General features: G+C 46.9%; 1 protein-coding gene across 1 annotated transcript in view; it reads right to left on the reverse strand.

Annotated features, from left to right (window-relative positions):
- Positions 1 to 14435, reverse strand: part of MMP21 (matrix metallopeptidase 21) — a 52220-nt gene that overhangs the window by 8225 nt on the left and 29560 nt on the right. Inside the window, exon 6 of the mRNA XM_038743974.1 lies at positions 5909 to 6081. Within this exon, the coding sequence (XP_038599902.1) occupies positions 5909 to 6081 (173 nt within the window). The remainder of the gene's footprint in view (positions 1 to 5908; positions 6082 to 14435) is intronic.

Below are 14435 nucleotides of genomic sequence, written 5' to 3' on the forward strand. Positions count from 1 at the left end.
CATCACAATAATGAATATTTGTGGTATTTTAGTGGAAATATTCCAGGCTTGGGAATCAGAGGGCGTGGGTTCTAATCCCGGCTGTGCCCCCCGCCCCCCTGGATTGGCAGCTCCCTGAGGCCAGGGAGTGTGGCTAAATAATAATAATAATAATAATAATAATAATAATAATAATAATGGTATTTGTTAAGTGCTTACTATGTGTAAAGCACTGTTCTAAGTGCTGGAGGGATACAAGGCAGGTTGTCCCATGTGGGTTTTACAGTCTTAATCCCCATTTTCCAGATGAGGGAACTGAGGCCCAGAGAAGTGAAGTGATTTGCTCAAAGTCACCCAGCTGACAATTGGCGGAGCTAGGATTTGAACCCATGACCTCTGACTCCAAAGCCCGGGCTCTTTCCACTGAGCCACGCTGCTTCTCATCACAATAATGAATATTTGTGGTATTTTAGTGGAAGGAGCCCAGGCTTGGGAGTCGGAGGACGTGGGTTCTAATCCCGGCTGCGCCTCCCGTCCCCCTGGATTGGCAGCTCCCTGAGGCCAGGGAGTGTGGCTACTTCATAACAATAATGGATATTTGTGGTACTTTAGTGGAAAGATTCCGGGCTTGGGAGTCGGAGGACGTGGGTTCTAATCCTGGCTGCGCCCCCCCACCCCTGGATTGGCAGCTCCCTGAGGCCAGGGAGTGTGGCTACTTCATAATAATAATAATAATAATAATGGTATTTGTTAAGTGCTTACTATGCACAAAGCACTGTTCTAAGCGCTGGGGGGATACAAGGTGATCAGGTTGTCCCATGTGGGTCTTACCGTCTTAATCCCCATTTTACAGATGAGGGAACTGAGGCCCAGAGAAGTGAAGTGACTCGCCCAAAGTCACCCAGCTGACAATTGGAGGAGTCAGGATTTGAACCCATGACCTCAAAGCCCGGGCTCTTTCCACTGAACCACGCTGCTTCTCATAACAATAATGAATATTTGTGGTATTTTAGTGGAAAGATTCCGGGCTTGGGAGTCAGAGGACGTGGGTTCTAATCCCGGCTGTGCCCCCCTTCTGGACTGGCAGCTCCCTGAGGCCAGGGAGTGTGGCTACATAATAATAATAATAATAATAATAATGGCATTTGCTAAGCGCTTACTATGTGCAAAGCACTGTTCTAAGTGCTGGAGGGATACAAGGCAGGTTGTCCCATGTGGGTCTTACAGTCTTAATCCCCATTTTCCATATGAGGGAACTGAGGCCCAGAGAAGTGAAGTGACTCGCCCAAAGTCACCCAGCTGACAATTGGCGGAGCCAGGATTTGAACCCATGACCTCTGACTCCAAAGCCCAGGCTCTTTCCACTGAGCCACGCTGCTTCTCATCACAATAATGAATATTTGTGGTATTTTAGTGGAAATATTCCAGGTTTGGGAATCAGAGGGCGTGGGTTCTAATCCCGGCTGTGCCCACCGCCCCCCTGGATTGGCAGCTCCCTGAGGCCAGGGAGTGTGGCTACTTCCTAACAATAATGAATATTTGTGGTATTTTAGTGGAAGGAGCCCGGGCTTGGGAGTTGGAGGACGTGGGATCTAATCCCGGCTGCGCCCCTTGTCTGCTGTGTGACCTTGGGGAAGCCGCCTAACTTCTCTGGGCCTCAGTTCCCTCATCTGTAAAATGGGGATTAAGTCTGAGACCCACATGGGACTACCTCCTTCCCCTCCCTACTGCACCTTATGGAGACGATCCCTGCCACGCAATAATAATAATAATAATAATAATGGCATTTGTTAAGCGCTTACTAAGTGCAAAGCATTTCGTTCATTCATTCAATCATATTAAGCGCTTACTATATGTTTGTACAGATGTATTACTCTATTTTATTTGTCCATATTTACTATTCTATTTTGTTAATGATGTGCATCTAGCTTTAATTCTATTTATTCTGACGACACCCGTCCACATGTTTTGTTTTGTTGTGTGTCTCCCCTGTCCAGACTGTGAGCCCGTTGTTGGATAGGGGCCATCTCTATATAATAATGATAGCATTTATTAAGCGCTTACTATGTGCAAAGCACTGTTCTAAGTGCTGGGGAAGTTACAAAGTGATCAGGTTGTCCCACGGGGGGCTCACAGTCTTAATCCCCATTTTACAGATGAGGGAACTGAGGCGCAGAGAAGTGAAGTGACTTGCCCAAAGTCACACAGCTAAGTGGCGGAGCCGGGATTCAAACCCATGACCTTTGACTCCAAAGCCCGGGCTCTTTCCACTGAGCCACACTGCTTTCTATATGTGGCCAACATGTACTTTCCAAGCGCTTAGTACAGTGCTCTGCTCACAGTAAGCACTCAATAAATACGATTGAATGAATGAATGACAACCCTATTACCTTGTATCTACCCCAGCGCTTAGAACAGCGCTCGGCACGTAGTAAGCGCTTAACAAATATCATAGAGAAGCAGCGTGGCTCAGTGGAAAGAGCCCGGGCTTGGGAGTCGGCGGTCATGCGTTCTAATCCCGGCTCCGCCGCTTGTCAGCTGGGTGACTTGGGGCAAGTCACTTAACTTCTCTGGGCCTCAGTTCCCTTATCTGTCAAATGGGGATGAAGACTGTGAGCCCCCCGTGGGACAACATGATCACCCTGCATGCCCCCAGCGCTTAGAACAATCTCCCCCTTCTAGACTGTGAGCCCTCTGTTGGGTAGGGACCGTCTCTATATGTTGCCAACTTGGACTTCCCATGCGCTTAGTACAGTGCTCTGCACACAGTAAGCGCTCAATATGATTGAATGAATGAATGAATGAAATGCATTGCACATAGTAGGTGCTTAACAAATGCCATTATTATTATTATTATTATTATTATTATTATTATTATTATGTGGCAGGGACCGTCTCCATATGTTGCCAACTTGTACTTCCCAAGTGCTTAGTACGGTGCTGTGCACACAGTAAGCACTTAATGCAATTGAATGAATGAATGAAATGCTTTGCACATAGTAAGCGCTTAACAAATACCATTATTATTATTATTATGTGCCAGGCATCGTTCTGAACACTAAAGTGGATACAAGCGAATAGGGGTGGACACAGTCCCTGTCAATCAATCAATCATATTTATTGAGCGCTTACTGTGTGCAGAGCACTGTACTAAGCGCTTGGGAAGTACAGGTTGGCAACATATAGAGACGGTCCCTACCCAACAGTGGGCTCACAGTCTAGAAGGGGGAGACAGAGAACCAAACCAAACATATTAACAAAATAAAATAAATAGAATAGATATGGACAAGTAAAATAAATAAATAGAGTAGTAAATATGTACAAACATATATACATATATACAGGTGCTGTGGGGAAGGGAAGGAGGTAAGATGGGGGGGATGGAGAGGGCTCCACACTGGGCTCACGGTCTCCATCCCCATTTGACAGATGAGGTAACTGAGGCTCAGGGAAGTGAAGTGACTTGCCCAAGGTCACACAGCAGATGAGTGGCGGAGCCGGGATCGGAACCCACGACCTTCTGATTCCCAAGCCCGGGCTCTTCCCATACGTCATGCCGCTTCTCTATTGGCCTCTCCCAACCTCCCATTCATTCATTCATTCAATTGTATTTACTGAGCGCTTAACTGTGTGCAGAGCACTGTACTAAGCGCTTGGGAAGTACAAGTTGGCAACACATAGAGACGGTCCCTACCCAACAGCAGGCTCACAGTCTCTCAGTACACTGCTCTGCTCACAGGAGGCTAAGTTTTTTGAGAGCAGCGAACATGGCTACTTACCACTAGCCGCTCCCAAGAAGGGAAGCAGTGAGGCCTAACGGGCCGGGTTCTAATCCTGGGTTCTGAATAATAATAATAATAATAATAATAATAATGATAATAATAATAATAATAATAATAATAATTAGGAGGCCTTCCCAGACTGAGCCCCCTCCTTCCTCTCCCGCTCCCCCCCATCCCCATCGCCCCGCCTTACCTCCTTCCCCTCCCCACAGCACCTGTATAGATGTATATATGTTTGTACGGATTTATTACTCTATTTTACTTGTACGTATTTATTCTATTTATTTTATTTTGTTAATATGTTTGGTTTTGTTGCCTGTTTCCCCCTTCTAGACTGTGAGCCCGCTGTTGGGTAGGGACCGTCTCTAGATGTTGCCAACTTGGACATCCCAAGTGCTTAGTACAGTGCTCTGCACACAGTAAGTGCTCAATAAATATGACTGAATGAATGAATGAATAATAATAATGATGGCATTATTAAGCGCTTGCTATGTACCAAGCACTGTTCTAAGCGCTGGGGAGGTAACAAGACAATCAAGTTTTCCCACGGGGGGCTCACAGTCTTCATCCCCACTTATTCATTCATTCATTCAATCATATTTATTGAGCGCTTACTGTGTGCAGAGCACTGTACTAAGCGCTTGGGAAGTCCAAGTCGGCAACATCGAGAGACGGTCCCTACCCAACAGCGGGCTCACAGTCTAGAAGGGGGAGACAGAGAACAAAACAAAACATATGAACTTAAAAAACAAAACATATTAACAAAAAATTTTTACAGATGAGGGAACTGAGGCACAGAGAAGTTGAGGGACTTGCCCAAAGTCACCCAGCTGACAATTGGCAGGGCTGGGATTTGAACTCATGACCTTTGACTCCAAAGCCCGGGCTCTTTCCACTGAGCCACGCTGCTTCCCGTGTACTGAAGCCCCTGGGTTCTCATTCCGGCTCCACCACTGGTCTGTGTGACCCTGGGCAAGTCATTTCACTTCTCTTGGGAGTCAGAGGTTGTGGGTTCTAATCATCATCATCATCAGTCGTATTTATTGACCGCTTACTGTGTGCAGAGCACTGTACTAAGCGCTTGGGAAGTACAAATTGGCAACATATAGAGACAGTCCCGGCTCTGCCACTTGTCTGCTCTGCGACCTTGGGCAAGTCACTTCTCTGGGCCTCAGTTACCTCCCCTGTCAAATGGGGATGAAGACCGCGAGCCCCAACCGGATTTCCTCGTATCCCCCCCAACGCTTAGCACATAGTAAGTGCACAACAAATAGTCCAGTGCTCCACAGTAAGCGCTTAATAAATACGATTGAATGAATGAACAAACAAATCCCATCATCATCATCATCATCATTACTGATTACTTAGAGAAGCAGCGTGGCTCGGTGGAAAGAGCGCGAGCTTTGGAGCCAGAGGTCAGGGGTTCAAATCCCGCCTCCGCCAGCTGTCAGCTGTGTGACTTTGGGCAAGCCACTTCACTTCTCTGGGCCTCAGTTACCTCGTCTGGAAAATGGGGATTAAGATTGTGAGCCCCACGTGGGACAACCCGATCGCCTTGTATCCCCCCCAGCGCTGAGCACATAGTAAGCGCTTAACAAATACCATTATTATTATTAAGGTTTCTTTCCTGAACTTCAATTTTAGATCAGGCGGCCGGAGGTACAAACAGCCGGATTCAGCCCTTTCCCGCGGCCAGTCGGTCAGTCCTGGGTACTTACTGAGCGCTCACTCAGACTGACAGTGTGATGGACTCTTGCCTCCTTCCCTTCCCCACAGCACCTGTATATATGTATATATGTTTGTACATATTTATTACTCTTTATTTATTTTACTTGTACATATCTATTCTATTTTATTTTGTTAGTATGTTTGGTTTTGTTCTCTGTCTCCCCCTTTTAGACTGTGAGCCCACTGTTGGGTAGGGACTGTCTCTGTATGTTGCCAATTTGTACTTCCCAAGCGCTTAGTACAGTGCTCCGCACATAGTAAGCGCTCAATAAATACGATTGATGATGATGATGATGATGACTCCTTCCGAGGGCTCTCTGGAGCCGTCGAGGAGGGGTTGAGGTCAGCGAGGAGGCCGCTGGCGCGACGGCCCCCCGACTCCTTTCTGAGCGCTCCCTGCATGGCCGCTCCACCCTTACCAGTGCGCCCTTGAAGAAGTAGATCCACTGGCTTCTCCGCTCGTAGAAGGCGGCGTCGAGGGGAGTCGGGATGCCCGGGAACCGCTCGGAAATCGGCCTGGGATACGCGCGGCCCTGTTCGTCCTCCGCGTACGTCCGGTCGCCGTCGCCGTCGTACCTCCAGTAGCGATTCCCTGGTGCCCGGCGGGAGACACGGAGCTGGTCACTTCCCGAAGACTTTTAATAATAATAATAATAATAGCATTTATGAAGCGCTTACTCTGTGCAAAGCACTGTTCTAAGCGCTGGGGAGGTTACAAGGTGATCAGGTTGCCCCACGAGGGGCTCACAGTCTCCGTCCCCATTTTACAGATGACGGAACTGAGGCCCGGAGAAGTGAAGTGACTTGCCCGAAGTCACACAGCTGACAGTTGGCAGAGCAGGGATTTGAACCCATGACCTGACTCCAAAGCCCGGGCTCTTTCCACTGAGCGATGAGGAAAAGTGGGGCACACTCCAAACACTCGGATAGTCCATGATGCCATATATTGACAAAAAGGATTTAGCTTTCCGGGCTAGAAGCCAAGTCTTCCTGACTTTTAGCTTTTAGGTTTTCTTGTGTTTTGCTTCTGAAGGGTTTCATCTTTCACTGTGTGGTACTTCAGACACAGAAACCCGTTTTTTTAATGGTACTTGTTAAGCGCTTATTATGTGCCAAGCATTGTACTAAATGCTGGAATAGGTACGAGATAATCAAGCTGGACACAGACCCTGTCACACATAGGGCTCTGTCCAAATTAGAGGGAGGAGGATTTAATTAAAAGGAGGACTTTTAGACGGTGAGCCCACTGTTGGGTAGGGACCGTCTCTATATGTGGCCAACTTGGACTTCCCAAGCGCTCAGTACAGTGCTCCGCACACAGTAAGCGCTCAATAAATACGATTGATTGATTCGGGCCTGGTTGTGAGGAGCGCCGCGCCACGCGCTCGGCAGTGGACGACACCACAAGGCTAAAAAAGAAGCAAGGCCTAGTGCCTAGAGCACGGGCCTGGTGGTCGGAAGGACTTGGGTTCTAATCCTTCTATAAAAATAATAGTAATAAAGGCATTTATAATAATAATAATAATAATAATAGCATTTATTAAGCGCTTACTATGTGCCAAGCACTGTTCTAAGCGCTGGGGAGGTTACAAGGTGATCAGGTTGTCCCACGGAGGGCTCACAGTCTTAATCCCCATTTTACAGATGAGGTCACTGAGGCACGGAGAAGTTAAGTGACTTGCCCAAAGTCACACGGCTGACAAGTGGCGGTGCCGGGAAATAATAGCATTTATTAAGCGCTTACTATGTGCAAAGCACTGTTCTAAGCGCTGGAGAGGGTACAAGGTGATCAGGTTGTCCCCCGGGGGGCTCACGGTCTTCATCCTCATTTGACAGATGAGGGAACTGAGGCCCAATCAATCAATCAATCAATCAATCGTATTTATTGAGCGCTTACTGTGTGCAGAGCGCTGTACTAAGCGCTTGGGAGGTACAAGATGGCAACATATAGGGACAGTCCCTACCCAACAGTGGGCTCACAGTCTAAAAGGGGGAGACAGAGAACAAAACCAAACATACTAACAAAATAAAATAAATAGAATAGATATGTACAAGTAAAATAAATAGAGTAATAAATACGTACAGACATATATTCAGGTATATACAGGTACAGGCCCAGAGAAGTGAATGATTGATTGATTGATTAATTGATAATCTTGCCCACTATTCTGTGAACAAAATTGAAACCATCTACCCCAAATTAAAACCATTTCCCCGAGAGTCACCACCCTCACCTCCTCAGGAACCTCCTTTCCCTGCATCTATCAGTCGATCAGTCAATCAATCAAACAATCAATCAAACAGCCCCCTCCTCCCCCTCCCCATCCCCCCACCTTACCTCCTTCCCCTCCCCACAGCACCTGTATATATGCATATACGTTTGTACATATTTATTACTCTATTTTATTTGAACATATTTATTCTATTCATTTTATTTTGCTAATATGTTTTGTTTTGTTCTCTGTCTCCCCCTTCTAGACTGTGAGCCCACTGTTGGGTAGGGACCGTCTCTATATGTTGCCAACTTGTACTTCCCAGGCGCTTAGTACAGTGCTCTGCACACAGTAATAATAATAATAATAATAATGATGGCATTTGTTAAGCGCTTACTATGTGCAGAGCACTGTTCTAAGCACAGGGGGGATACAAGGTGATCAAGTTGTCCCACGTGGGGCTCACAGTCTTAATCCCCATTTTACAGATGAGATAACTGAGGCTCAGAGAAGTTAAGTGACTTGCCCAAGGTCACACAGCAAACATGTGGCAGAGCCGGGATTCGAACCCATGACCTCTGGCTCAATAAAGCGCTCAATAAATACGATTGAATGAATGAATGGACTTGCCCAAAGTCATATAGCTGACAATTGGCGGAGCCGGGATTTGAACCCATGACCTCTGGCTCCAAAGCCTGGGCTCTTTCCACTGAGCCACGCTGCTTCGTAAGCGCTTAATAAATGCTGTTAGTATTATTATTGGTGAGCCCACTGTTGGGTAGGGACCGTCTCTAGGTGTTGCCAACTTGGACTTCCCAAGCGCTTAGTCCAGTGCTCTGCACACAGTAAGTGCTCAATAAATACGATTGAATGAATGAATGAATGAATGAATGAATCCTTGTCTACCGCATGACCCTGGGCAAGTCACTTCAATTCTCTGAGCCTCGGTTATCTGTTGTACATTTCTATCCTACTTATTTTATTTTGTTGGTATGTTTGGTTCTGTTCTCTGGCTCCCCCTTTTAGACTGTGAGCCCACTGTTGGGTAGGGACTGTCTCTATGTGATGCCAATTTGTACTTCCCAAGCGCTTAGTACAGTGCTCTGCACATAGTAAGCGCTCAATAAATACGATTGATTGATTGATTGATTGTAAAACGGGGATTAAGAGACTCAGACTCTGTGGGTCAATCAATCAATCGTATTTATTGAGCGCTTACTGTGTGCAGAGCACTGGACTAAGCGCTTGGGAAGTGATTGCCTTGTATATACCTTAGTGCTTAGAATGGTGCTGGGCATATAATAATAATAATAATAATGATAATAATAATTCTGGTATTTGTTAAGCGCTTACTATGTGCCAACCACTGTTCTAAGCGCTGGGGAGGATACAAGGTGATCAGGTTGTCCCACGGGGGGCTCCCAGTCTTCATCCCCATTTTACAGATGAGGGAACAGGGGAGGCAGCGTGGCTCAGTGGAAAGAGCCCGGGCTTGGGAGTCATTCATTCATTCATTCATTCATTCATTCATTCAATCAATCGTATTTATTGAGCGCTTACTGTGTGCACAGCACTGTACTAAGCGCTTGGGAAGTACAAGTGAGCCCACTGTTGGGTAGGGACCGTCTCTAGATGTTGCCAACTTGGACTTCCCAAGCGCTTAGTACAGTGCTCTGCACACAGTAAGCGCTCAATAAATACGACTGAATGAATGAATGAAAGGTGGCAACATCTAGAGACGGTCCCTACCCAACAGCGGGCTCACAGTCTAGAAGGGGGAGACAGAGAACAAAACGAAACATGTTAACAAAATAAAATAAATAGAATAAATATGTACAAATAAAATAAATAGAGTAATAAATACATACAAACATATATACAGGTCAGTATATATGTCAGAGGTCACGGGTTCTAATCCCGGCTCCGCCACTTCCACGTGGGACAACCTGATCACCTCGTATCCTCCCCAGCGCTTAGGGCGGTGCTTTGCACATAGTAAGCGCTTCACAAATACCCAAATTATCATTTATCCTTCTCAGCTGGGTGACTTTGGGTAAGTCGCTTCACTTCTCTGGGCCTCAGTTCCCTCATCTGGAAAATGGGGATGAAGACTGAGAGCCCCACGTGGGACAACCTTGATGACCTTGTATCCCCCGCCAGCGCTTAGAACAAGTGCTTGGCACATAGTGAGCGCTTAACAAATACTAACATTATTATTATTAATAACTGAGGCCCAGAGAAGTGAAGTGACTTACCCAGGGTCACACGGCAGACAATGGGGCAGAGCCGGGATTAGGATCCTCGTCCTCTGAACCTCAGGCCCGTGTTGGGATTGGGAATTAGGGTGAGCCCACTGTTGGGTAGGGACCGTCTCTATATGTTGCCAACTTGTACTTCCCAAGCGCTTAGTACAGTGCTCTACTCTTTATTTATTTGTTTATTTTATTTGTACATATCTATTCTGTTTATTTTATTTTGGTAGTATGTTTGGTTTTGTTCTCTGTCTCCCCCTTTTAGACTGTGAGCCCACTGTTGGGTAGGGACCGTCTCTAGATGTTGCCAATTTGTACTTCCCAAGCGCTTAGTACAGTGCTCTGCACATAGTAAGCGCTCAATAAATAAGATTGATGATGATGATTGATTAACAAATACCGTTAAAAAAAAACAAGCGGGAGGACGTTGGTTTGGGCCAGCGCGGTGGGGAGGACGCCCTGGATGGTTCCCCAATGGCCCCCCAACGCCCTTCCAAGTCTCCCCGTCAATCAACGGGGCAGAGGAGCAGCGTGGCTCAGTGGAAAGAGCACCGGCTTTGGAGTCAGAGGTCATGGGTTCGAATCCCGGCTCCGCCAATTGCCAGCTGTGTGACTTTGGGCAGGTCGCTTAACTTCTCTGGGCCTCAGTTACCTCATCTGTAAAATGGGGATTAAGACTGTGAGCCCCCCAGGACAACCTGATCACCTTGTAACCTTTCCAGCGCTTAGAACAGTGCTTTGCACATAGTAAGCGCTTAATAAATGCCATTATTATTATTATTATTATTTATTGAGCACTTACTGTGTGCGGAACACTGGACTAAGCGCTTGGGAAGTACAAATCGGCAACAGAGATGGTCCCTACCCAACAATGGGCTCACAGCCTAGAAGATAATAATGTTATCATCAATAAATACGATTGATGATGATGAAGATAATAATGTTGCTATTTGTTAAGCGCTTACTATAATGATGGCATTTATTAAGCGCTTACTATGTGCAAAGCACTGTTCTAAGCGCAGGGGGAGATACTAGGTAATCAGGTTGTCCCACGTGGGGCTCAGTCTTTACTCCCCATTTTACAGATGAGGGAACTGAGGCACAGAGAAGTGGAGGAGCAGCGTGGCTCAATGGAAAGAGCCCGGACTTCCCAAGCGCTTAGTGCAGTGCTGTGCACACAGTAAGCGCTCAATAAATACGATTGAATGAATGAATGAATATAGCTTTAATTCCATTTGTTCTGACGATTTTGTCACCTGTCTCCATGTGTCAGGGGAAGCAGCGTGGCTCAGTGGAAAGAGCCCGGGCTTTGGAGTCAGAGGTCGTGGGTTCAAATCCCGGCTCCGCCACTTGCCAGCTGTGTGACGTTGGGCAAGTCACTTCACTTCTCTGGGCCTCAGTTCCCTCATCTGGAAAATGGGGATGAAGACTGGGAGCCCCTCGTGGGACAACCTGATTACCTTGTACCTACCCCAGCGCTTAGAACAGTGCTTTGCACATAATAAGTGCTTAACAAATACCAACATTATTATTATTATTATTATTATTATGTGTTGTTTTGTTGTCTGTCTCCCCCTTCTTGACTGTGAGCCCGTTGTTGGGTAGGGACCGTCTTTATATGTTGCCAACTTGTACTTCCCAAGCGCTTAGTACAGTGCTCTGCACACAGTAAGTGCTCAATAAATACGATCGAATGAATGAATGAATGTTGCATAGGGACCGTCTCTATATGTTGCAAACTTGTACTTCCCAAGCGCTTAGTACGGTGCTCTGCACACAGTAAGTGCTCAATAAATACGATCGAATAAATGAATGAATGTTGGGTAGGGACTGTCTCGATATGTTGCCAACTTGTACTTCCGAAGCACTTAGTACAGTGCTCTGCACACAGTAAGCGCTCAATAAATACGATCGAATGAATGAATGAATGTTGCATAGGGACCGTCTCTGTATGTTGCCAACTTGTACTTCCCAAGCGCTTAGTACAGTGCTCTGCACACAGGAAGCACTCAATAAATACGATCGAATGAATGAATGAATGTTGGGTAGGGACCGTCTCCATATGTTGCCAGCTTGTATTATTACTATTATTATTATTACTGTTGCCAATTTGTACTTCCCAAGCGCTTAGTACAGTGCTCTGCACATAGTAAGCGCTCAATAAATACGATTGATTGATTAGTACAGTGCTCTGCACACAGGAAGCGCTCAATAAATACGATCGAATGAATGAATGAATGTTGGGTAGGGACCGTCTCTATATGTTGCCAACTTGAACTTCCCAAGTGCTTAGTCCAGTGCTCTGCACACAGTAAGTGCTCAATGAATACAATTGAATGAATCAATGAATCATTATTATTATTATTATTACTATTATTCCTTTTTCAGGGTCACTCTGGGCCGTCTCCCGCAAGTCCCACGGCCCCCATCGTGGTCGCGTTTCGAACCCCAGCCCGGGAGCCTGAGGGCGATGCCGCTGTTTGGTGGGGAGAGGTCACCCTGTGTCCACTCGTGGCTGGAAAGTCCAGTGTGGGACCCCCCCAAGTCCTGGCCACACCGTATGTCCACACGTGTGTACACACATGCACACATGTATGCACGCACTGCCTAATCTAATCAGCCTAACGCTAGTGCTTGCTCTGTGCTGGACACTGGGATAGATAGGAGATAATCAGATCGGATAATCAGACAGGGATAATCAGATCAGACTAAAAGGGGGAGGGAAAAGCAGGGACCTTATTCCCATTTTATGGATTAAAAAAACTGAGGCCCGGGGTGTCAAAATGACCCGTCCAAGGTCACCCAGAAGACCAGGCTCACAGACTAAGGGGGAGGGAAGAGCAGGGACTTTATTCCCATTTTACAAATTAAAAAAACTGAGGCCCAGGGTGTCAAAATGACCTGTCCAAGGTCACCCAGAAGACCAGGCTCACTGACTAAAAGGGGGAGGGAAAAGCAGGGACCTTATTCCCATTTTATGGATTAAAAAAACTGAGGCCCGGGGTGTCAAAATGACCCGTCCAAGGTCACCCAGAAGACCAGGCTCACAGACTAAGGGGGAGGGAAGAGCAGGAACCTTATTCCCATTTTACAGATTAAAACAACTGAGGCCCAGGGGGTCAAAATGACCTGTCGAAGGTCACCCAGAAGACCAGGCTCACAGATTAAAAGGGGGAGGGAAGAGCAGGGACCTTATTCCCATTTTACGGATTAAAAAAACTGAGGCCCGGGGTGTCAAAATGACCTGTCCAAGGTCACCCAGAAGACCAGGCTCACTGACTAAAAGGGGGAGGGAAAAGCAGGGACCTTATTCCCATTTTATGGATTAAAAAAACTGAGGCCCGGGGTGTCAAAATGACCTGTCCAAGGTCACCCAGAAGACCAGGCTCACAGACTAAGGGGGAGGGAAGAGCAGGAACCTTATCCCCATTTTACAGATTAAAACAACTGAGGCCCAGGGGGTCAAAATGACCTGTCGAAGGTCACCCAGAAGACCAGGCTCACAGATTAAAAGGGGGAGGGAAGAGCAGGGACCTTATTCCCATTTTACGGATTAAAAAAACTGAGGCCCGGGGTGTCAAAATGACCTGTCCAAGGTCACCCAGAAGACCAGGCCCACAGACTAAAATGGGGAGGGAAGAGCAGGGACTTTACTCCCATTTTACGGATAAAAACAACTGAGGCCCAGGGTTTCAAAATGACCTGTCTAAGGTCACCCAGAAGACCAGGCTCATAGACTAAGGGGGAGGGAAGAGCAGGGACCTTATTCCCATTTTACGGATTTAAAAAACTGAGGCCCAGGGTGTCAAAATGACCCGTCCAAGGTCACCCAGAAGATCAGGCTCACAGACTTAAAGGGGGAGGGAAGAGCAGGGACCTTATTCCCATTTTACGGATTAAAAAAACTGAGGCCCAGCGTGTCAAAATGACCTGTCCAAGGTCACCCAGAAGACCAGGCTCACAGACTAAGGGGGAGGGACCTTATTTCCATTTTATGGATTAAAAAAACTGAGGCCTAGGGTGTCAAAATGACCTGTCCAAGGTCACCCAGCAGACCAGGTTCATAGACTAAAAGGGGGAGGGACCTTATTCCCATTTTACAGATTAAAAAAACTGAGGCCCAGGGTGTCAAAATGACCCGTCCAAGGTCACCCAGAAGACCAGGCTCACAGACTAAGGGGGAGGGAAGGGCAGGGACCTTATTCCCATTTTACGGATTAAAAAACTGAGGCCTAGGGTGTCAAAATGACCCGTCCAAGGTCACCCAGCAGACCAGGTTCATAGACTAAGTGGGAGGGAGGAGCAGGGACCTTATTCCCATTTTACGGGTTAAAACAACTGAGGCCCAGGGTGTCAAAATGACCCGTCCAAGGTCACCCAGAAGACCAGGCTCACAGACTAAAAGGGGGAGGGAAGAGCAGGGACCTTATTCCCATTTTATGGATTAAAACAACTGAGGCCCAGGGTGTCAAAATGATCCA

This window comes from Tachyglossus aculeatus, chromosome 3 (assembly GCF_015852505.1).
Source record: "Tachyglossus aculeatus isolate mTacAcu1 chromosome 3, mTacAcu1.pri, whole genome shotgun sequence".
Classification (NCBI taxonomy): Eukaryota; Metazoa; Chordata; class Mammalia; order Monotremata; family Tachyglossidae; genus Tachyglossus; species Tachyglossus aculeatus.